This window comes from Thunnus thynnus, chromosome 17 (genome assembly GCF_963924715.1).
Source record: "Thunnus thynnus chromosome 17, fThuThy2.1, whole genome shotgun sequence".
In the NCBI taxonomy this organism is placed as follows: domain Eukaryota; kingdom Metazoa; phylum Chordata; class Actinopteri; order Scombriformes; family Scombridae; genus Thunnus; species Thunnus thynnus.
The window spans coordinates 22,856,893-22,880,070 of NC_089533.1; the positions used below are offsets into that span (position 1 = coordinate 22,856,893).

The 23,178-nt window shown below is 42.6% G+C and overlaps 2 protein-coding genes across 4 annotated transcripts in view; both read right to left on the reverse strand.

The window, feature by feature from the left end:
- Positions 1-1,626: 1,626 nt before the first annotated feature.
- ddx5 (DEAD (Asp-Glu-Ala-Asp) box helicase 5) lies at positions 1,627-7,688 on the reverse strand. 2 transcript variants are annotated; one of them, XM_067615487.1, is made up of 13 exons: positions 7,518-7,687; positions 6,668-6,842; positions 6,442-6,538; positions 6,225-6,358; positions 6,045-6,110; positions 5,600-5,741; positions 5,305-5,465; positions 5,019-5,191; positions 4,783-4,893; positions 4,604-4,665; positions 4,446-4,505; positions 2,881-3,102; positions 1,627-2,640 (listed from the first exon to the last, which is right to left on the reverse strand). In XM_067615487.1, the coding sequence occupies exons 1-13, from the start codon at positions 7,574-7,576 to the stop codon at positions 2,225-2,227; spliced, it is 1,878 nt and encodes a 625-aa protein (XP_067471588.1). In that variant the 5' UTR covers positions 7,577-7,687; the 3' UTR covers positions 1,627-2,224. The 2 variants fall into 2 exon arrangements, with proteins under 2 accessions (XP_067471588.1, XP_067471589.1); XM_067615488.1 differs by having other exon boundaries at positions 2,410-2,640; positions 2,868-3,102; positions 7,518-7,688.
- A 1,389-nt stretch (positions 7,689-9,077) lies between these two features.
- Positions 9,078-23,178, reverse strand: part of smurf2 (SMAD specific E3 ubiquitin protein ligase 2) — a 51,992-nt gene continuing 37,891 nt past the window's right edge. For both annotated transcript variants that reach the window (XM_067571040.1, XM_067571041.1), the window contains 11 exons: positions 22,936-23,020; positions 21,788-21,946; positions 21,594-21,641; positions 17,678-17,879; positions 16,077-16,180; positions 15,679-15,793; positions 15,217-15,395; positions 14,304-14,562; positions 14,013-14,214; positions 11,898-11,973; positions 9,078-11,696 (listed from right to left, as the gene is read on the reverse strand). In XM_067571040.1, the coding sequence (XP_067427141.1) occupies positions 11,597-11,696; positions 11,898-11,973; positions 14,013-14,214; positions 14,304-14,562; positions 15,217-15,395; positions 15,679-15,793; positions 16,077-16,180; positions 17,678-17,879; positions 21,594-21,641; positions 21,788-21,946; positions 22,936-23,020 (1,529 nt within the window). In that variant the 3' untranslated portion in view covers positions 9,078-11,596. The remainder of the gene's footprint in view (positions 11,697-11,897; positions 11,974-14,012; positions 14,215-14,303; positions 14,563-15,216; positions 15,396-15,678; positions 15,794-16,076; positions 16,181-17,677; positions 17,880-21,593; positions 21,642-21,787; positions 21,947-22,935; positions 23,021-23,178) is intronic.

Below are 23,178 nucleotides of genomic sequence, written 5' to 3' on the forward strand. Positions count from 1 at the left end.
ACGTCAGCATTTAGAGTGAGACATTTCTACTTTCTGTTACTTGTTTGGAAACAGAAAGTATCTACAGGTTAATATTTAAAAATCTCACAAAGTACAGGTTAGACCTCATATATTGATAAGGTGTGTGTGTAGTTTAATGCAATCCAACACATTTCTAACCACCAATCAAAATAAAATGACTATAGTTGATTTAACATTTCTCTGATACATTATAAGCTTCACAAAAGTAGTAAAGGTGTTCGTGTTATTGTGTCCACACCTACATTTCAATCGAGGACAGCCCACCTGTTTAAATTCCACATTGTGCAATTCACCTGAGATAAGCACAGTGTGTCCACCTCTTTTTTCCAACTGATGAATAAATCATTGATGACCTATAGTATGTTCTATGGCAAACACAGATAAGTTGTACTTTGGTTCTCCTGTTTCACAATGTAAAGAAGATTTTTTTTTCTCCTGCAAACAGTTCATAAATATTTTTTTATGTAAATGCTGCTGTCAACAGCAGGGTGTGGCTGTAACACATCAGGGTGAAAAAAGCAATTCTCTAACTCATAAAATAGTATTTACACAGAAAGCATTCCATACATACGTCCAGGCCCAGCTTCTGTAAATATGTAGAAAGCAATTTAAATCAGCCACACCTCTGACAGTAATCTACAATCACTGGGTGCTGTGAGAAGCTTTTAGGCTTTGATGATATACATAGTTGCAGTGGAGCAGAAGTGACACATAAAGGAGGGATCCTCTTTAACCTCAACTCAACCTAATAACAGAAAGATTGAAATCAACACACTTAATGTCAACTACATGATTGCCACCACACAGCCTGCAGTCTCACATTACATCCTGCCAGTCTGGTTATCTTTACCCACTCCACCTGCTCAGCTGTAGTTCAACAGCTCCTTAAAGCAGTGGTTCTCAAACTTTTTCACGTCAAGGACCCCTAAAGTGACACAAATTAAACCATGGGCCCCCATCTGACAAGACTTTAGATGTTTTATTACAGAAAGTGTTTGAAACCCATGACCAAAACAGTCATACATTCTGTCATTGTGTTACTTATGGATGAAATTACAATGAAAGTAAATTATTCCCCTTTTTTTGCTGGGGACCCCCTGGAACTTCCTCAAGGACCACTAGGGGTCCCTGGACCCCACTTTGAGAACCACTGTCTTAAAGTAAAGAGACAAGGTACCTGCCTGATCATCCTTCTTTATATATATAATAATAATATATATATAATGTGTGTTCATATAAGACTGAACTCTTGCAACCAGACCAAAAACCTGCTGGTTTTAGTGTGAAGACTTCTGTCGAGGGAGACTGTGTTCTAATCTTCTACCAGTAGGTGAAGACATTACACCATCTATCTTCCCATTTCCCAAAACTTGGTATCCTCACTCACAGCTACTTGTGTAATTATAACAAGGTGTAATTTTAATGGGCCTTATTCAACATCTTGGCCAATAAGAGTTTAACACGTTTAGCTACAATGTGTCATAAGTTCATTAGTTGCCAGGAGGACAACCTCGCCAGCAAGTGACAGGCAGGGAAAACAAGTTACCAATCCCTCAGCCGCTGGGAAACAGCAATGCTACTACGTGAGGAAGGAAGGACAAGATGTACATGTCAGATTTATTTGTATTTGTTCTACATATATTTTGGCAACAAGACAGGAAACAGCAGATTTCTCTGTTGTAATAGGATTCACTGTACACATGAGGAAAAGTATGTAGATTCTTCAAACCATGACACATGGAGGTATCTTTGTAAAACATGACACCTGCTGGACAGAAGAGGTAATACCAGTATTATTTTACCCAGCATTCTTAAAGGGATACTGGCATCCTGCATCAAAAGTTTAGAGAAAACACTGAAAACAACTTTTTTTTTTGTTTTATTTGAAAGATCATGCAGTGCACTTCCAGGGTAGGAGCTGAACATCACTTTCAATAATACACATGAAAAAAATCAATACATTTGTAATTACCTAGTACAAAACATAACTAAACATTACAGAGGAATGTAAAATTAAATAGTAATAGGAAAACGAGTGTGCAACGTCACTATTGCTGCACTGCAGATCTTAAAAGGCTTGATAGAGGTTGAAGTTGTTTGTAACCCTGTGTAAATACAAAACAAAAAAAAACAAATCTAGATTGAATAGAACTTAAAACAAGTCAAAAAAGCAATAAATTACTTCTTTCAAGTGTTTGTGTATTTACTGAGTGAACTGAGGAGGCATGGGGTACGGCACCAGCGGTGGGGGAGGATGCTGCGGAGCCTGTGCCTGGGGGAAGGGGAAAGGGGGATGACTTGCACCGTTCTGTGCGCCACCCTTACCAGGGGCGAACTGTGGGGGCTGGAAGTTGTTCTGGCCTCCGAAGGATCCTGTTTGGCTGTTAAAGTTGGACTGTCCGTTACCGTTGTAGCTGCCTCCGCTGAAACCATTGGAGCCGCTGTTATTGCCCCCATAGCCTCCATTCTGTGAATTTGTGCCAAAGGCTTTATTTGGTCCGTTGTCAAAACCTCTACCACTATCCCGGTCCCTAAAACTGCCAAAATCACGCCTTCCAGAGGAATACCTATCCCGGCGGTCATCTCTGTAGTCACCACCTCTGCCGCCCCTTGAACGCCCTGGAAAGGAAAACAAAAAAAACTAATTAAAAACAAAAATTGTAGACAAAAAGCATGGCAATAGTCTTGTTTTTTTTTGTTTAAAGCAGAAGTTTAACAAATAACTGTTCTGAGGTACCCTGAAGTTCATAGTGATGAACCCATCCACTTCTCAGAACAGACAGAGGAGAGCAGCAGAAAATAAGTAGCTGCAGTTTGTAGAAAGTGGCACAGTTTCTGTATCTCACCAATTAGATTTACCTCCTCTGACTTCCGCCATTTGGAGGAGCTTGGGGTTGATTGCCTGGTTGGCCTCGCGGAGCACAGAGATGAGGTCACTGGCCTGCCTCACGTTGTTCGGAGTGAAGAAGGTATAGGCTGTGCCTGTCTTTTGGCTACGTGCTGTTCTGCCAATGCGGTGGATATAGTCCTCAGAGTTGTTGGGGTAGTCAAAGTTGATGACAAATTTCACGTCTTCAACATCTGTAAGATTGTGTTGCAGTGTGGCATAAAGGAAAAGGAGGACAGCACACAAAAGACGTGCGCCGGCGCCACCACAACAACCAGATCAAAAACAAAAAGGCCAAGTTAGTACTGTCACAAGGTGGGTATGGATGGTAAATTCCACAAAGCTGCAAAAAACTGGCATTAGACAAAACTACAAACATTCAGTCCACGGGGAGACTACGGTGGGAAAAGAGAAACGATGCACACTCCATTAGCTTCCAATCCAGTGGGATAAAATAAAAACCCTCCCCTCTTGAACCACTGCCAAACCACCCTCAGAAAGAATGGATCAGAAGTCTTACCCTTTTTTGGAGTATGCATTCACTAGTCCATTCCCATTGCAGCACACGCCCCACATATTGTCAAGTGACCCTCAGGTGTCTCTACACAGTAGGGCTGCTATGCACACTACTGCCTCCTAGTGTGCCTGAACTAGCACTTAACCAAGGTCCCTTTGTCACGCACACTCATGAGATGCTTGCTATAAAGCTCACAGTGCAATGTCTCTTGCCAACAAACTGTAGATCTGAACCAATTTGCAGGATGCCTACAAACAGTGCATCCCCACTCTCGTCATGGCAAGATTTTTCCAGACCCAGTGTTCACTTGATCATAATGTCTCTCGTTGGCAGGTCTCGACATGACTTTGAAACGCAGGCGAGGGAGGAATGTGAGCTTGGATTTTGTCCAAGTGTGTCCAACTAGCATGTCCCACTGTCACCAAAAGCGCCAGTAGCCATGTCATTACAGAGGTGAAGGTATGATCGATCTGACAAATTGCTCTTCCGACAGGAGTTTAACTGCAACATTAACGCCACCCATGCTTTACAACGAGTCTACACAACAGAAAGCGCCTTCCAAATGACTCAAATGACTTGCAATGCAGTGCCCAAACATACAAGCAAGGCAATAGGAGACAGTGTAGCTGGGCTTTGAGCTGGGACAGTTACAGAGCCTGGGTGTGTGAAGCAGTCCAAACCATTGCCAGAGAACAGACGAGCATATGGGGGAGGAACTGTGGCCAGCCCTCAACTCGCCCCCACTTTTAGGCAGGCCAGCGCGTTATGCTGCACATGGGCCTGGTCACCTCTGTATATCTGCACAACTGGGAGACCCGTGCCTCGCCAGTCAGGACACCTCCAAGAATCCTCCTTCCCCCTCTGGAGACCTGGGCTTGTCATGCCAAGGCCCTGCCACAAAGACTGCTCCTTCAGGTACAGGGAGAAACTCAGAAAGAAGCAGAAGAGTTAAAGAAAGCAAATACACTTTCTTTTTGAAATACATTAAGAGTACAAAAGCAGTTCAGGTAGGATACTGACCTAGACCCCTGGAGGCAACATCTGTAGCAATGAGAATCGGAGCCTTTCCATATTTGAACTCTAGAAAATTAAAATGAATGAAAATCAGACATGATGTCCTGTAGATTGAACAGCTCAGATTAACCAGTGATGTAAATTTACAAGTGATGCAAGCTTACCATTGAGAACCCAGTCTCTTTCCTGCTGGCTTTTATCTCCATGGATTCCCATAGCTGGCCACCTAACAGAATTGAAGGTTTCAATGTTAATTCATAGAAGTACTTTGTAAACTTAAAGCCAGTAAAAAACAGAACAGAAACGCCCTGCTGGGAATCTGTATTTTAGTTGCAAAACTTACCCGTCCCTTCTCATCCTCCTGGTAAGGTCATCACACCGCCTCTTTGTCTCAACAAAGATGATGGTCTTGTTTTCCTTCTCACTCATGATTTCCTCAAGCAGACGGATGAGTCTACATAAATAAGACATTCACTCAGTTAGTAACATTATAAACACTGCAAAGAAAGCATCACAGTCATTCGTCAAAAGATTTGCTTCAACAACACTTGCTATTACTGCCAGGGACACATTACTCACTTGTTCTCCTTTTCTCCATCACTGCAGACATCCACTATCTGTAGGATGTTGTGGTTGGCACTGAGCTGCAGAGCACCAACATTGATCTGCACATAGTCCTTCAGGAAATCCTCCGCCAGCTGGCGAACCTCTTTGGGCCAAGTGGCACTCCACATCAGAGTCTGACGGTCAGGCTGCAAAAACAACGTAACAATTAGCAATACATTCACTTATGTTACACAACTATGGAAACCTAAGAAAATGATGAAAGGGCAGAATGTTGTTGAAAGAAACACTAGAAACTTACTCTGATTTGGTCGACAATTTTCCGGATCTGTGGTTCAAAGCCCATGTCCAGCATTCTGTCAGCCTCATCCAGCACAAGATAAGTGCAACGACGCAGGTTTGTCTTTCCTGCTTCAAGGAAGTCAATGAGCCTGCCTGGGGTGGCGATGCAGATCTCCACACCTTAAATGGAAAAAGTCTTAGTGAGAACATAACCCCCTAGAAGATGAAACTGGTGAAGAACCCATGACTCAGCGCATGCGGTCCTGTAAAACCACAACTTAGTGTTAAAAAAAATATAGCACTATATACGCTACCTCTTTCAAGGTCACGGATCTGGGGTCCCTTAGGTGCTCCTCCGTAGATACAGGTGGACTTGAGGCGAGAAGCTCTGCCATATTCTGCGGCCACCTGTTGCACCTGCTGTGCCAGCTCACGGGTCGGGGCCAGCACCAAGCACTGTTGAGGGAGAAATAATGGCTTTTTAGTTCAAGTTCAACAGGCAGTAACACATTTAACAGTTATCACCTCCCACTGAAGAAATACATGTCAGGAAACCAGAATTCTGGTTATGTTGCAACATCAGACCACTCACTGCTGTGTAGCAACAAGCAATTTTCATTTCTCATAAAAGTTCCGAGTCTTAAGTCAATACTTCCACTATGTCGTTCTAACAGTCATAATTAAAATGTGCAACATACGATACTAAAAACTATCTCCCAGACCAAAAGCATGTAATCAATGTGACAAGTTATGACTTACAATAGGACCATCTCCACGTTCCAGGAAAGGCTGGTGGTTGATGTGAACGATTGCAGGCAACAGATACTGCAAAGCAAACACAACAGTCACTTTCATGAGCTAAACAAGTGCAATAGTGATAATGAAACCATCTCCTCACTGAACACACCAAATAATGCCATGTCAGAGAGACTAACTTACAGAAAGCGTCTTGCCAGAGCCAGTCTGTGCAATGCCGACCATATCATTGCCGCTAAGAGCCAGAGGCCAGCCCTGAGCCTGGATGGGTGTTGGTTCACTCCAGTTCTGTTTGTTGATAACATCCATCACATAGGCTGGAGAAAAGTTGACAACAATTAGTCAAGATGCACAAAAACTTTCTTTGAGATGTTGTTTATCCAAATGTTCAAAAACTTACAGGGAAAGCTGGCCTCGTGGAACTTTTGGATTGGATTTGGGCAATCTCTCCCCTTCACCGTAATTGTTTTGGACCTCCTGTACTGTTCAACTTCTTGCTACAAGATAAGAATGATGGAGACAAGTTTAGTACAGTGGTCATAACAGATTGTGTAACTATAACACGTGCAGGGAGTACATTTCTAGCAGTGTTGCATAACATTTCATGAAGCACGCTGACTACATACCAGACCCCTCCGGGCAACATCGGGATGCTGCTGATAAAAGTTCTTCTCAAATTTAGGGAGCTCGTCCAGGTTCCAGTGCTTCTTCCGCAGCCGATCGCCGGGATTACCGAACTTCCCTCCGCCGCCGCCGCTACCACCACGGTTGCCACCAAAGCGAGGAGGACCGCCGCCATAGCTGCAATAAACGACAGTCATGTTTTTACAAAGTCAAGTTCGACTCGGTCAACTCGTTTAGCGCATCAAAAACCGCAGTTTAAGACGAACACAGCCCTGACTTAACTGCGTCATTCTGTGAAATGATATAGCTGCCATATACTTTCCAACCAGCAGAGGAACAATGGAAAAACACCCGGCATTTTGTATCCGCATTCATGCTGCCACATGGCGAAAAGCCGACTAGCCAGCTGTATTAGCTACGCTAATCCGTGCCGGGGCAACATACATTACATGTTCACTACAAAGTCAATATCTTGAATATAGTAGGTTTATCTTGAGAAAAGTGTATGTAACATAGTAGCCTTGCAATATCAGCCCCCATTACTGTGAAATGTAACGGCAGGCTAGCTAACGATATGCTATCCTGAAGCTAACGGAAGGCCTCGGGACAAACACAACTACAACAGGCTCCGTCCGCCGGCCTGGGCCTTGTGGGTGAATACAGCGAGCAGCTGACATTTATCAATTAGTAGGTTCTTAATGAACAACGCAAAGTCAATCATGTGGAATTCCTTAAATCATATATCCATGTTTTTTAGCTAATCGGTTAATTTTGTCTTGGTTATAAAAAGTCAGCCATTACGGATCACACGAGGGCAAAGATCGTCTAAAATGTATAAGAAAAGGTGCTTACCCTCTGTCTCTATCTCTGTCCCGGTCTCTGCCACGATCTCTGTCGGCATATCCTGGCATATTGTAAACAAGGTGTATAAATGAAAATATAAATACCCTAAACTGTGGTTCAACCGCCGACTAAAAAAACCCAAGCGGCTGTGCTGCTGAAATGCCGGTAAAGAAAAAAATGAGGCCCGGTATATATCGCAAGAGGAAGTCCTCCTTCCTATGTATTCATCCGCTACACGGTTTTCAACCACTTCAGCTGCTCGTGACTGACACCACAGACAAATAGAGCAGTGAAACTTATATTACAAAGATTACTAAAATGACTAAAGTTAAAAAATATACTAAATCTATGTCACCGTTATACACTGTAATTATCTGAGTTAGGACAGACAGAAGAACATAAAAACACGCTTTGAAAAAAAATTACATACATTGTTTATGTAAACCTGAAAAATCTGAACGCATGTACTGTATTCTTTTTTCTTTTACACTTTGAGGGAGTGGCAGTTTAAAAAGCCCAAAGCCCGGTTTCCGGTGCTTCCTTTTAATAAAACTACTGTTGCTAGTTGATGATCATAGCGAATGTTTGCGGATGAATATGTACTAGACAGAAACTGGTAATCCGGCTTCTGACTGTGCTTCCGATGTATTACGGTAAATGACGTCAACAGGACCAACCCTAACATGAAAGAGACGACCTTTTTTTTCTTTTCTTTTTTTCCCAAGTGTACCAAATGTGTCTCGTGATGAATTTTCACGGAACTTCTGTTGGAATAATTTAAAAGGCGAATTAAAGACTTTTTAGTTTGTTGTTTTTGGCAAACAAAACGGATACATTAATGTTGAAAGTGTGACAGAAAGCAGTTTTCTCCCTGAGGAAAAGAAACAGGGGTCATGAAGGCCACTTCTGACGTCTCTGCACATTGTCTTTATCTGATTATGGGCCTGCACCTTCATGAATACTGAGTACTACACCATAAAACAAAACTTTTACTAACTCTGTATGAAAGTGGCCAAAACAAGTAAGACAAAATACAAACTTTGGATGTTTATATTTTGTTAGCTATGACATACTTGTTCTTGATACTCATCACATATTTGTTTTTGACTGATGCTCTGGAAGTATCAGAAAGTGAACTAATGACTTTATCCTGATAAAATCTAATCTCCTATCCCTTTTCCTCTTTGCAGAGAAAGAGTTTGTCAAAACCTTTCTGTTGTATGAGTTACATATCTACAAAACTAAAATTGTTTGACACCTTATTTTCTCACCAACAGCCCGTTCGGTGCATTTTACCCTTTTCCTGCCCCCATTCTGAGACCATCTGCCAGACATTGTAATCCAGTGTAGTATCAGTGAATACACAGTGGGTGGTCAGGGATGTGCCATTCTGATGTAAAGGCCTCCCCCACTTTGCATCCCCACTTGACTCTCAGCCAGTACAGTATCAACAAGCCTGCTTAAGCACAACTACCATTGTTAGTAGACTAACAATAATTCTGATTAAAAGGCTGTTTTCCTTTTTACATTTGAAACAAGCATTCAATAAGAAAAAAAAGAGGCAAGTCATATCTTTATACAAGGCCTTACATTGTTAGACAAAGGCAAGTTTAATTAGAACTAATTACACACAAAAATAAAATACTCTTACAAAATGATAGTGTTAACATACATCAAATTGCATCAGTCAGCTATGAGAGATATAGTCCTGCTAGTGGATCATGCTATTAAAAAAAAAACAAACAAAAAAAAAACAAACAAACAAGAGCGGCATCTCTCAACTTTGACTTGTTTAATAAAAAGTTCAGTTCTTCAGTGAGAGGCAGCTACGGGGCGATGCTGAGCGATGTAGTGTAGGAACAGACAGTAGGGCGATCAGCTTGTGCACTGGACTTATAGGTGAATGAATATCTGGTACAGAAGTCACCATTCAATACAAACGGTAACCTCGTTCTGTTTGTGTGCAATTCCTTTTTTCATTTCAAGAAAAATCTTTTTCTACTTAAGTTAAAGATAAATTACAGGTTGTTTGATCCACATATATGAACAATATCTTATTACTGTACAAAGCACCATCTGAGGACACTTTTCACTTTGCATACACTTTGTCTACATAAAAGAACAAAAATGAACTGCTCTTTTTGTGTGTGTATGCAAACGTTAAGAACAGTCCACGGTCATAGAGATTGCTAGACAGGCAGCATCTTTTGAAAACATTCAAGAATTTCATTTTCAATTGTAGAAAACAATCCCCCCTCCCTCCCCTTTCTCTAAATAAAACATTATTGATAGGACTGTGTAGCAGGCTAAAACAGGAGTTCATCTCATTCAGTTCACTTTCAATCAAAAGCACATATGGAGACATGCAAGAATTACTGTATGTTAATGGTCTGCTGTGGGCAAAACAATGCACATGACAGGACTGTTCAACCTCTTTAACATTCATAAAAATCAAGACAAATGGTCAGAATTAGTTTCTTGTCAGTCATCAAATCAAATGACATTACAAACTACATATGACATCTCCTGAGAATGTGGCTAGGTAGAGCTCTTTTGTGGCCACAAACAGGTATGAGCATGAGTAGTGTGTTGTGCACTTTAAACAGTAGTATGTCAATGAGTAAGGTTGCCAATATAAGACAAACGTTAATGCTTTTTAGCACCACATGGCTAGAAGGTAGTAGAGGTTTTTCTTTTTTTTTTTTTCCAACAACAATATGGAGGCAGCACAAAGTAGATTATGATAGACTTTGGACTCTTGGATTCTGAACAGAACATTAGAAATTCATGGTAGCTTTCATGCTCGTGACATAAATATAGCCCAGCTACAAATGACAAACTGCTAAAAAATTGTAAGAGACGGGAAACATCACATCACCATATGTAGCTCCAGGATGAAATCAGTAGAATTTAAAGGGTCCGCTCAATATTTGCAAAGATTCATTCATTCAAAAATGATTATGGCACTCAGAGGACATTGTGTGTTTAAGATTTTTTGCCCTTAAGACATCCCTCTCCTTGCACAGTATGAGAGGTAATGCCAAGAAATAAACTACAGCATTCTTAATTGAAATTCAGTCAAGCTTAATTCTGTTTTCACAAATTGTCTTCTATAATTTAAACAGCAACACTTAACATTAAAAGGTTTTATTTTTCTGAAACATTGGAAAGGGGTTTCTGAAATATAACAGCAATAAATTATATATATTATATAGAATTTTATTGATTCTTTTTCAGTTTTCCCTGTTATATAAAAATAACACATTTCAAGCTATTCATTCATTTATTCATTTTTAAACAAAACTAGCTGTCAAACGTGTGAAATAGGTGTCTGGGAATGCAACGCTAGATGTTGGGCAGCGACTCGGGAGCAGAGATCCCTGCTGCTGTCTTTGGAGAGGGCTGTAAACAGTCGGGCTCGGCCTAATTCAGTCTCTAGTCTTGCCTTCTCATCCGCACACATCCCCGTTATTCCAGCCTTGGCATAACTGATAGCTTCAATGTGATCACTCTGAGGCACCAAACAGCCTGAGTCATGCACACTCCACATCCAAATTTAGTGTTTCCAAGTGGTTGAGGCAACCATTAATAAACCCTGTACTCTAGTAAACAAACCAGTCTTGTTAATGCGGGTATTGTTTCAGAGTGGGCTGACTGTGTTCTGCTTGGTGAGAGGGAGCATTGCTACATGGAATACAGTCTATTTTTTTTTTTTAAATGCTAAAATGAACTTAGAAAAAAAGGGAAGAGCCAGCAAATTCTGCAGGTTCCACAAGTTAGTAAATAGTCTGAGTTATTAGCAGCTGAAGAGATCCTTTTCAATGATAAAAAAAAGACATAAAGGAGGGCTAGAGGGTCTAAAAAAACCCCAGAGTTAGATGATATTTTCTGGTCTTCTTTGCACACCCGCCGTTAGCTTGGCCACATGTCCCCGGGGAAGTTAGGGCGTCCCTGGGTGAAGCAACCGTGGATGACCCCCGTCTGAGTGGACTGATTTGTAAAGGGGGGGGGGGGGGGGGGGGGGGGGGCTGATCATGGCCAAACCATGTTGCTTCTGGTTGTTGCTGAGCTCTGCCTGCACCAGTGACTCACTCCACAGCGAAACCACACGTCTCCTCGATGGCAGTGAGCAACTTGTCGTACAGTTTGTCATAGTGCTCGTAAGGAGGAATGTCAATCCGATTGAAGCTGGAAGAAAAGGAGGAGAGAATTTAAAAACACGAAGATGTTTGATAGATAATTCCTTAACTTGTGTGAAAATTGATTGAATATGGGTAAATTAATAGGAAGTGCTTTGTCAAGGTTTAACAGCACACTTCCCCCTTTGTCTCAAAGGCAGGCGCCGTGTTGCATGACTGGATAATAGTATAATGTTGACAGTTTCCTCACCAGGTGTGGGCTTTGGGCAGGTTGTTGGTGCTGGCGTCAATCTGGTGGATGGTAAAGAGCCGTGGGCCAGCAGCACCTGTATAAAAACAACAGGTAAGTAAAACTGAGTCAACAAGAAGAGACATAAAGTGTGTGCAAAGGTATCAACGGTTATAAAAGGTATCTAGATGAGTCATTGTAGACTGAGGTGTGTCATTTCTTTTATGTTGGACTTGTCTACGTTGCTTACAGCTGACAATGCTGAAAATAATGTTTTAGAACTATAAGCAAGCAATGAACAAATCATCTAAAAAAAAAAAAGTACATTAGTGACTGTATGACTTTTTTTTTTTTTAAAAATGGTGCAATTTTCCAGTGTGATGTTTTCTGTTATTGAAGACAAATCCGTTTATTTAGTTAAACATTCAGAAGATCAGAGATTTTACTGGCGAGAAATTTCCAAAAGACGACGCCCACAATGGGAAAAGAAATCCCTGATATTTTTCAAAAGGCTTATACAGATGCTACTTATATTTTGCTCTTCAAAATGTAAAAAGAGACCATACTCTGAATATTAAAGCAAGATGGGAAGCAGAGGGTTATTTCACAATAACAGAGGAAGAATGGGACAGGATCTGCAGACAGCAATGTTTAATGACAAGCTCTCCCTCCTGGAGAGAATTCAGCTGGAACAATGTGACTCGGTTCTTCTGTACTCCAGCGCAAAAGACTAACTACTCTAATCAGACTGCCTGCTGGAGGTCCTGTGGAAGCGCTGTGGCAAACCACTCTCACATTTTCTGGAATTGTTCCTCTGTGACTCCATTTTGGAGAGGTGTCCACGGTGTCCTGGAGGCGGTTTTTAAAATGAAAATCTAGTTTAATCTTAAAATCATGTACCTTGGTGATGCAAAGCGAGATAAATATTTGTTGAGGGTGTTGTTAGTGCCATGCAAAAAGAATACAACCAGAAAATGGCTTAAGAAAGACAAACCAACCGCAGGGATGTGTGAGAGGATCAACTTAGTTTACAATATATACACAATGGAGAGAATTACGTTAAAACTATGAACTCAAATTGATGAAAATTGGTCAAAATGGTTTACCCATGTGTCAACTATACAGCCGACTATAATGTGTGTCCCACCGTAGGTATATATACAGTATTTGTATTTGTTGTTTATTTAAGACCCTCCCCTTGTTGTTTATTACATTTTTAACTTTTTAAATTTATTTATTTTATGTCTGGTTGGCACATATGCATCGCTTCTGTTTACCTGTGTTCTTTAAAAAAAATCTAATAAAAAGTAAATAACGAAAAATGAAAAATATTCAGATGTTCTTGAGAGTAGTCTAACGATGCATAATATTGTACAGAAAGCCCAATAAAGAGTACACTATTTAAATACCAGCAAGACTAAATGAGTTGATTTTGACACTTGACAGCAGCCATGTATCCAACTTTTAAAATCAAAGCAATGCCACAGGCACAGCCACTGCAAGTCCAAGTGTGTGTGTGTGTGCGTGTGTTGTTTTTGGGTCTTTTGGCCTCTGGTGATGTTTTGACCAAGAAGGGATGGCCATGTTATATAAGGTGTGGAAGGGCGCTGTCTGCCTGTGAGACAAGACGAGCTGTGGATCACGGTGTACTCCTCATGCCTGGGTGCTCTGTCTCTGGGCTGCTCTGTCTCTGGGCTGCACTGTCTGCCAGGATGGACCCACTGAACCACTGCACTATGCGCAGACTCAGGGTTCATGTCAGGTCGGAGAAACCCAGAGACACAGACACACGCAGAGAAGCAAAGACTCCCACACACACACACACACACACTCTCTAGATTGTGGTGACAGAGCCTGTGAACAGGGAACAGTCTGTGCAACAAAGACTGTAACTACCACACCTTCTTACACTTTGGATCTCACATCACATTAGCATAAGTACTCCTTTAAAATGCATGACCTGGCCAATACCTCTGAATGCTTAATCTGGTTTGACTCCATCACACAAAGAAAGCAATTCACACCAAGCTACTTCATAGGAAGCTTCATATGTAGACTTTCTTGCGATTCCGATGTTAGGGAGGTATCTACATAACAAAACATAGTATGCACAGTTTACATCATGAGTGTCATTACCTTGGAGGGCTTTGAAACCTTGCAGGGGAACCCTGGAAGAGCCGGTGACAAACTGCAGCAGCCGGGCTCTGCGCTCCTCGTCGAAGGACTCCACAGCTTTCCAAAACCATTTGACAATGTTGCTGTCTGGAGTGCAATGTTTGAGCCGTGTGTTGGACTTCCAGTCATTGATGTCGATTTTACCCAGGCCGCATACAATCAGCTACAGGTAGAAGAGAGAGGAGTGTCATGAAATCACATCAATGTGTTTAATTCAATGACTTAGGGCATGACAAAGACAAATTAAAGTACCTCTAGCTCCTTCTCATCGAAAGCCTTGAGCAGGTGTTGGGGGATGACCTCATTGAAGCCCTTCTGCAGAGCCAGGAACTGAGCCTCTATGCCTCGCAGAAAACGCCAGTTGACGTAGAGTCGGACGTATTCTTTCTTTGTGTCCTGGGTGACGGGGATGCTCTTACCGTTGGGCTTGAGCTCATGCTGAATGATCTCTCCGTAGGCATTGTGTTCTACACAGAAGGTGTGGTCCAGCACACCTGTGATGTCATTGTCCCTGAAGAGAGATAAAAATTTGAATTTGTTGTTAAATTTTTTTTAAAATGAGATTAAAAATCATATCAATATCACGGGCTGAAAAGTGGTGAGATGGGTAGGTTGAATGTAGCTTGAATGTCCTTGAATGTGTGCTGATCGGTGAGAGCAGCAGATGTGATGTTCAGCTGGAGTGAAAACATGCATAAACACATGACCTGCAGACACGTGCTTACAGACCAATGATGTAAGAATTGTTCAAAAACCCTGGGGGGCGCTGTCACCATTGTATGGGAGTGAGGTTTTTATTTAAGGGTAAAACAACCCAATCAGATGGTAGATTGTGAGATGTGCTTTTAATTTGTGAAATTTACATAAAGTTGCATATTTTTCTTTGACAAGCACAGTTGAGAGTTGCTTGTGTGCTTGTATCTTATGTTAACTGTGCACAGAGATAATGAGAATAATGCTGTGTGATATGTGGCAAACAGTCCCCCCCCCCCCCCCCCTTTTTTTTAAATCAAGTCAAAAAAGATCATCTCATAGCTAAGTGCAGCGCATAACAGAAAACACATGGGAACCTCGCTGACCTTGTTGGTCTAAGAATCCTCTGTCACTTTTCATTTAAATGGAAAAGTCAATTCTGTTATTGATTTTTCTACAAAAATGTACGTACAGGATCCAGACGAGGCTGTTGTGCAGGTCAGGGTCTACAGACTCCATGTCGTCCAGGGTGATGGGTTTACCCAGCAGCTGTTTGTAGAAGGGTAAGGTAAAGCCTCCGTCTATGTAGTGGCCGTGGAACACTGCCATCCCCATGATACGGCCCACAAAGTGAAAGTATGACAAGTGCTCCTGGTGGTAGACATAACATATTCAGTTTCTAAATAAGATAGCAGTGAGTTCCTGGCAGAGCTGAGTATTCTCCCGCAGACTATTTATATTTACTTTTCTCTGACACTAGGAATTGATTGCACTGTGCGTCAGATTATTACATAGAGGAAGAGGATATCACTTTTTTTTTTTTACCACTGCCATTATAACACTGAATTCCCCTTTTGACAGACCACCCCATCCACATGATATAAGCAGTAAATTGCACTCAACACAACAGTTGTTAGTAATGACTGTGACTTACAGGGTTGACAGCAGAATCCGGGTTAATCTGCAGGGTGTAGATGTCATCGCGGGAGTACTGGAACAAGCCGTAGTACGGGTTCAGCATCTCGTGCGATAGCAGATAGAGCCACTCTCTGCCCAGAGCACACCACACAGATAGGACAGGCAGGAGATGGGGGGGGGAGGGGGGGGGAGATTGGAAAAAAAGACAGAGATACTGGTTACATCCTCTGCATTGTAATTCTGAGTTCAGAGAAAAAACATCAGCTGAAATGATTCAAAAACAACAGTGAGTAACTTGTGTGCTTTGGTACTCTTCCACTAGGAGGCAGACCTCAGTGGAAAAAATGATGCAGTATTTACAAAACCAAAATCTGAGTTACATCTACCGTGCTCCTCTTTGCTATGACTCCTTACCTGGCCACTCCTCCGTAGTCCAGCCCCTCTTCTCCTCTAAACTTCACCATTAGCCTTTTCCACAGGTCCTTCGGCCTCATCTTCATCACCTGTCGATACGATTCCTGCGACGCAGACACAAACAAACACACACACGTCTCGTCAAAGACAGTAAAAGCATCGGTTAGACAGTTGGTGACCTTACTGAGTTTGTCCTGCTAGGACCTCCGCAGTGAGGACTCAAAGAAAAGACAGCAATTTGTTTGCAATATCCATTTGTGGAGTCCTGTCTGAGGGGACGCTGTCAAAAATCATCATCCCACTCTCTACCTTCCCATCATTAAAGCCCCGTGCCATGCACTACAAGGTCTATCTTACTACAACTGCTACACAGAAAGGTTCAGCCTATTCAAAAAGTACTGAACTAAAGAGCTACAGGAGGAGAGAGTACTGAAAGTGCTGTACACTGAGATTTTCTCTACTGTAGCAGTTTTGTGAGAAATGAGACGGTTGCAGTGTGGTGTTACAGCAGTCATTTCCAATTGGTTCTCTGTTGTGAGGCCGAGATCGCTCCACCTCAATCAGTGTTCGTCCCACGTGCAGACGGCTCACAGCGTCAGGGGGAGGGTTCATTTAAAGTGGATTAGGGGCAGTTATAATAAACACAGCCATAAGACTATAATAACACAGCCTCTTCCACAGCCAGCTTCCACTATGCCCTCCAGATACAGCAGACAACTGAGAGGTGCTGTGAGAGAGATGGGAATGTCTTATCTACACCAAAAAAGTACACATAAAGACAGCTCTGACAGTCCACCAGCTAACACTTGCCTATTCAGTCATAATTTAATGCTTCAGCTGGTCTGGAGAAGCTATGCAGTTATGTCTCGCTCAACCTCAAGACGTCCTCTGCCCCCCCCGCCCCCCCCAACATTGAGATCAGCCAACAAAAATGTCTTCGTTCAGATTAACAGACGCGGCTGTTCCAGCACATTCCAGTGCATATTTTATGAGGGTCACGCAGTCTGTTGCAGGTGTTGTTGCTCTGATGAAGGCCCTGCGCCTCCTTGATGCAGAAAAACTCCCCCACTGAGCGAATGTACTTGAGAAAATCCTCATCCCAAACAAGAGGTCTGCTTTAGATTTTGAACAGACTACCTTCACACATCATAGATAACCATGTGTGTGAGAAATCATTGTCACAGCCAAACTGCTATGGGCAATGACCTTTATGGGAGTAGACAAGAAGAAGGGAGGGAAAAACCTTCACATAACTTGGGTGAATCTATAAATAACTTGTACAATTACAAGCAGGTACAAAAGAATGATATAATGTGCTTATTGCTTCACTTCCAGGGCAAGCAGTGCACTGGCAATATTTGTAAATTGGGGGATGTTTTGGGGGCAGGTGGTTGTGCAATGAAGGAAATATAAGATAATTTCCATGTTTTTCTAGCATTTTATGATCCATTTCAATTGTTTCATGCATTCTCCAGCTGTGACAACTGAATTTCCCTCTGGGTTCAATTATGTACCTATTTCAGACCATCTTTAATAACTTGCCTCCATTCAGACATGGATGATATGATGACATGACTGAGCCTGTGTCTTTCCATCCTCACCTCAAAGATCTCCTCACGGGACACCTCTATGCGGCAGTGGCCAGCCTGAGGCTGCTGCTGGGACAGTTCCTGGCGGAGGATCTTGAGCTTCTGAACAAGGTCTCTCTTGTACTTGGGCACAGTGAGGCACTCTGCCTCCTCTGGGAGCTGACCAGGGGACACCAGAGCCTGCTGGGCCTGATCCTTCAACTGGTTCTGACGACTGAAGGGCAGACGACAGGGAGAGAGCAGTGATGAGAGAGGCAGAAATGAGTGGGAGAGAGGTGAGAGAGGGGAGAAGGAGAAAGAAGACAAGATGAGAGACAAAAATTAAAAGACTTAGAAGTACCAATACTGATCTCAAACAAGCTCACTTGTGAAAAAAAGTAGGCAAGTGATTTTTCAAAAACAACAAGAGGAATGCCAAGAAACTCAGAATACAGTTTTCTGAGAATGAGAGTTGTGTCTCTGTTCTTTGCTGACTGCACAGAACCAGGAGTAAACACACTGAGGTCATCTGGGAAGCACATCAAGTCAAACAGCTGCCTCGGCCCCTCAGAGACAGACAGACATAGGTGGAGGTGGGGTTACTGGAGGTAAGACATCTCCTACGCACGCACACACGCACACGCACACACCTTCCTCTCTCCTCCTCTCCACCTGGCAGAGGCCTGGTGGTCTCACACAGAGAGATGGCTGAACTAAAATAAGGCTTTTTTTTTTTTTTTTTTTTTTACAGTGGAGCAGCAGAATTTGACTGAGGAGCAAAAAGTTCTACAAATAGATCCTCTGTTGCTTTTGACTCATCATGTACACTTGAGGTAATGTCGGGTCATTGAGGACACATCTCAGAGGCATGCTGGCACATTCTGTCTGGAAGTTTTAGAAGAAACGAGAGACAACTGCAGGCACTGTGATGGATAGATAAGCTGACCTGCTAACTCAGAAAATGACCATTTAGTAGTACCATTTGAATGTAAAAGCATTTAAATAAACTTTGCTACCTTTCAAATCATTTCCTAAGTGTCCTCTCCTTCTACTAGATACTACAAAAAAAGACAAAACATGCTAAAAACAGAAGAATTTTAAGAAATCAGCATTTGAAACACAGTAACAAAAAAGCAGTTGACCACAATGTCAACAGTGTGGCTGTGAACATCATCTGTGGTTAATGTTGACTTCACCGGATGAAGAATACAACTTTTAAACTAGAAGCTGCGTTTAGGAAGAAGGCCTCAGAGGGTGGCACAGTAGGGAGGGGGGCACACAACACACACAGAATCAAAAGACCCTTTATGGGGCCGGCACTAAAGGATTATTTCCACAATGGCCTTTTGCACTTCAGTGGGGGGTAGCAGGCGAGCAGGGTCATAAACACCAGACTTGAGAGCCGAACACAGAGGGTGGTGGAGTCATACATGTATCAGTCTGTGTGCATGCAGTATGGCTGTGTAGGCTGTGATACTGGAAGCGATGCCAAGGTTAAGATAAACGGTTTCACACAGACTTTTGTTGACTAATTTGATCAAACCACAAAGTTTTCAAAAGGAGAAAACAAACAGAGGAGGAAGTGAAACTGTCAGCCAGCTCATTTCATGACAGAATACAGTTGTCAGAAGTTAATTTAGCTCAAGACTTCTACTCTCAAGTATCCGCCCGATGGCTCGCATTCTCCGCGACCACAATGACAACTTCTCTTTAACAAAGCGACAGAGTTTGGTTTCCAGTGTTTGCCCAGTTAAATCCAGTTTGGCTTTTCAATCACTTCCTGCTATCTCAGAAAGCCACAGGGCCCCATAGGACACTCGAGACCTCCTCTTGAATCCCTTTATTTCCTGCAGACTAGACTCCGAGGGGGGGCAGGAAGGGCACTTTCCCGACAGCACCCAAACACTGTAGACAACTCGGAGGGTGGGAGGGGAAGGAAGGAGAGAAGAGGCACGGAGCATCTCTTCCTGCACTTTCACCCATAAATCAAACATTCCTGCTGTGTCTCTCTTGCTCTTTCTCTCATGGTTGTAGGCAAACAAGCCCCAGAGTTCTCTCTTCTCTTTGCAACTCCTCACTGATGAGCAGAACTCTGGTGCATGTTACCTTAAGTAACTGTAATAAAAGCAATGTTTTTGCTATGTGACAAATCACAAGCTTCTTGGAAACGACAGAGTTATTTCTCATGCAACTGTACAGAGGGCAGTTCTGCAGCCAGGTTTTAAAACCAGACAAGGATTCAGTTACCTATTGAACAGTGACCTTGACCAGTCAGGGGGGCTTGGATTCAGCAGAAGATTGCAACATCATACGGGGAATATAACCAAAACCGTGCTCTGGATGCTCAGGCAATGTCTTTAGCAAATAAAAAAGGCTATAAACTATAACTTTGACGGACATATATATATCAGACATTTTTGTGGGATGACGGCACATGAGGGGTGAAAATTTCTGAAATCCCTGACTTGATAAAAGGCAGATGTCTTGATGGAAATCCATGACGACTGATATCTTTTCCAGAGTTTTGTCACAAGCAAGAAAGTCCCTCCAAAATCTATTCGATTTGCAGTTAAAGAGCAGCTTCAAAGCTCCTCAATGGTAAGCAAGGACAGAAACTGCACCAAAGGTAATAGATCATCTATTATAGGGTTAATATAATTAGAATGGATTGAGGTAAGCCAAGGTTAAACCTTAATCATGAACAATTTCTAAAGAAGTTATTTCACAAATCTCAGGCAAAGGTCTATGCGCCCTTGAACAACCAGTAGATGTATGGCACTCTACAGCACAAATCTAACAATTTATGTTACGTTGTGATAAAGACTTTTCACTTCATATAAAACTGCGTAACAAAACTTGCAAATATACTTAATGAAAATGGCACAACACGTACGACAGTAATAGCTATAGAGAGACACATATAAAATAATGCCTGTGATCTTACTTAAAAAAAAAACATTCTCGCTCCCTGGCTTTGATGTGCACCAATTATCTTACCAGAATACATATACAAAAGAAATTCTATGCATGAGAGATTTTCACACATCTGGCCATAATCATGCTCGTGACAAAATCCTGCATTAAAAACAAATGTGGCGTGCCAGGCTACATTTTTATAAGACTTTTCAGGGAACCATAGATGAAAAAAAAGCAAAACGAATACAAAATCCAAAACACGTTCTTTGATCCATTTGAACGGGGAAAAAAGAAATCTGATCTCTCCGTCGATGCATTCCGTCTCTCTCTGCACGGAGAAGGAATGAGGTCAGGCGGAGGAGGCCCTCCAAGGCACCCATACACTGCTCCACCTTTGTGGAGCAAAGACCTATGGGTAATTCTACGGCTATCTTAGCACAGTATGTGTTTGAACAGCTGCACAGGGGAAGAAATTCTGAACACATGCATCCATGCACGCAGGCATGTACCAAGCACAGAAGCATGAACCAACACACATGAACCTACACAGATGGACACACACACAGTTCATTCATTGACTTGGGCATCGAATTTATGCGCCGTTTCCTGGACGTAAGACGCTCCTCAGCCACAGACACAGCAGCCCTGGTTTCCACTCTGCTATCTGATGTCTGGCCAAAGCCAGCTTTGTGACGGATTGTGTGCTAAAACGCCTTTATGATCAAAACCTCTGCGGGGCTGAGGAATTTGAATTTTTGTGTGGAAAGAAAGAGTGAGGGGGAGTGCACTTAACTCTGTGTAGGTATTTCTGTGTGTGTGTGTATGTGTGTGCAAACGTCTGCTCAGCAGACGGCTACTCTGAGTGCTGAACCTCTACAGGTGGTGAACACACCTTGGCACAGGATCCCACTGTAAAACATTGACTGAGGGGGAGGCAAAGCAAGTAAGTCTGTGAATGTCTGAAAGAGTGTGTGCTTGTGTGTGTTCCTGTCTGTGTGCAGAAAGGACAACTGGCATGAAGCCCAAACCTTACCTGACATTCTGACTTTCAATGCCTCCTCGAGAACCATTGGGGCTTGGACTACAGGCGCAAAACAAAGAAAAGATGAAGACAGTAAATAAATCAGTTACAGACACTCAATACTCTGCTTTTATACCCCGTTTTTATGTACTGTCTAATGGATTCACTATTACAGGTTCCTGGCTCAAGCGTGCTGTAGGACTCACTTTAGGACTAGATGCAGATTGGCGGAGAGGCGTGGGTCTGTGAACTGCGTGGTTCGATTGTTGTGGTCGACAAAGTAAACCCTCCCGGTTGCGGTGTTCCGTATCTCCCATCCAGGAGGGAGGGGACCCAGTTCCTCACAGTTCACATTACTCAGATCTCTGAAATGCGACACAAGAGCACATAATAAAGCATAAAGTGCACAAGAATTTAAGAAAAATAGAGGCAACTCAGGGTGGGACAGAGGGAAAAGACAAAGCACACACACATTAAAATTCTAGGTATAAAACATACCAGAGCACTGACTAACTGGACTCAGGCGGACAGCAAGATTCCGAGATGTCTGAGAAATCACTTTTATTCTATTTTTCTTCTTCCTCCCATCTAAATTATTTACTGCTGCCCTGCAACCCCTTTCAGCTGGACTCCATGGAGACAAAAAGCTTCAGAAATTACAGCAGGCTTGCTACGCTGGCGCTGACTTTTCTGTTTTGCAGGGTTAAAGCCAAAGGGACCGGAGCCTCACGAGCAATGAGAGCTTGGCAGCTCAGCCATCTTGCTAATGTTGGAGCTGTCTGAAGAGCACTCAGTAAGGTGTGGCGTGACCAATAGCCTCCTATCAAGAGCAATAAAAGATAGAATGCAAGAGAGCAGTGGCCAGGTATTAGAATATCAGTCATGTTTTATTGATAGCGTCTGGAGTGCACTGGAGCCTGTTTTTGCAAATGCACATGCAGATCTGTGTGCGTGTGCATTTCTCTTGGAATATGGTAATCAACTGGAAACACATGCCTGAGTGAGTATTGCCCAAAAGCCTCTGGTATGGCTGATTGAGACCTGAGTGCTTTTGGCCATGTGTCCCAGAGTGAGGACTGAATCGCTCTCAGAACGCGGAGACATGGGTCCTCGCAGCATGTCAGATTTGTTATCGGCTGCAGGTTTGCAGCAAATGACAAGGGGAGCAGGACTAAGAGACTATTATGACACAAGCTATGGGTAATGTCAGTTATGTCGCTGTTGGTTGGTAAATTCACGATGATTAAAGCATCTGTGGCAATCCCAATGTTTAATATATTTTACAGTATATATGGTGGTGAGTGAAGTGATAATGGAGAACGTCAGGAGGTCACAGATCCCATGGGCGACGTACCTGGGTACTCTGGGGTCATGCCACGTGCTGACACCTGTCTGAGTGTGGAGGAAGTACACTTGGCCTTGCTGCGTGGTCCTCTGCTCTGTAAGGAGACAAGAAAAGGGGGTTAATCAGTGCAAGATTTGGAGATTTTGGTGAACTGATGGTGTAAATAAAATTAAAAAGAAAAAAACTGACGCATTTTGCTTCAACCTTGGCGTAGAATGTACGTCAAAGTTATGCATTTAAAATATATGGAAA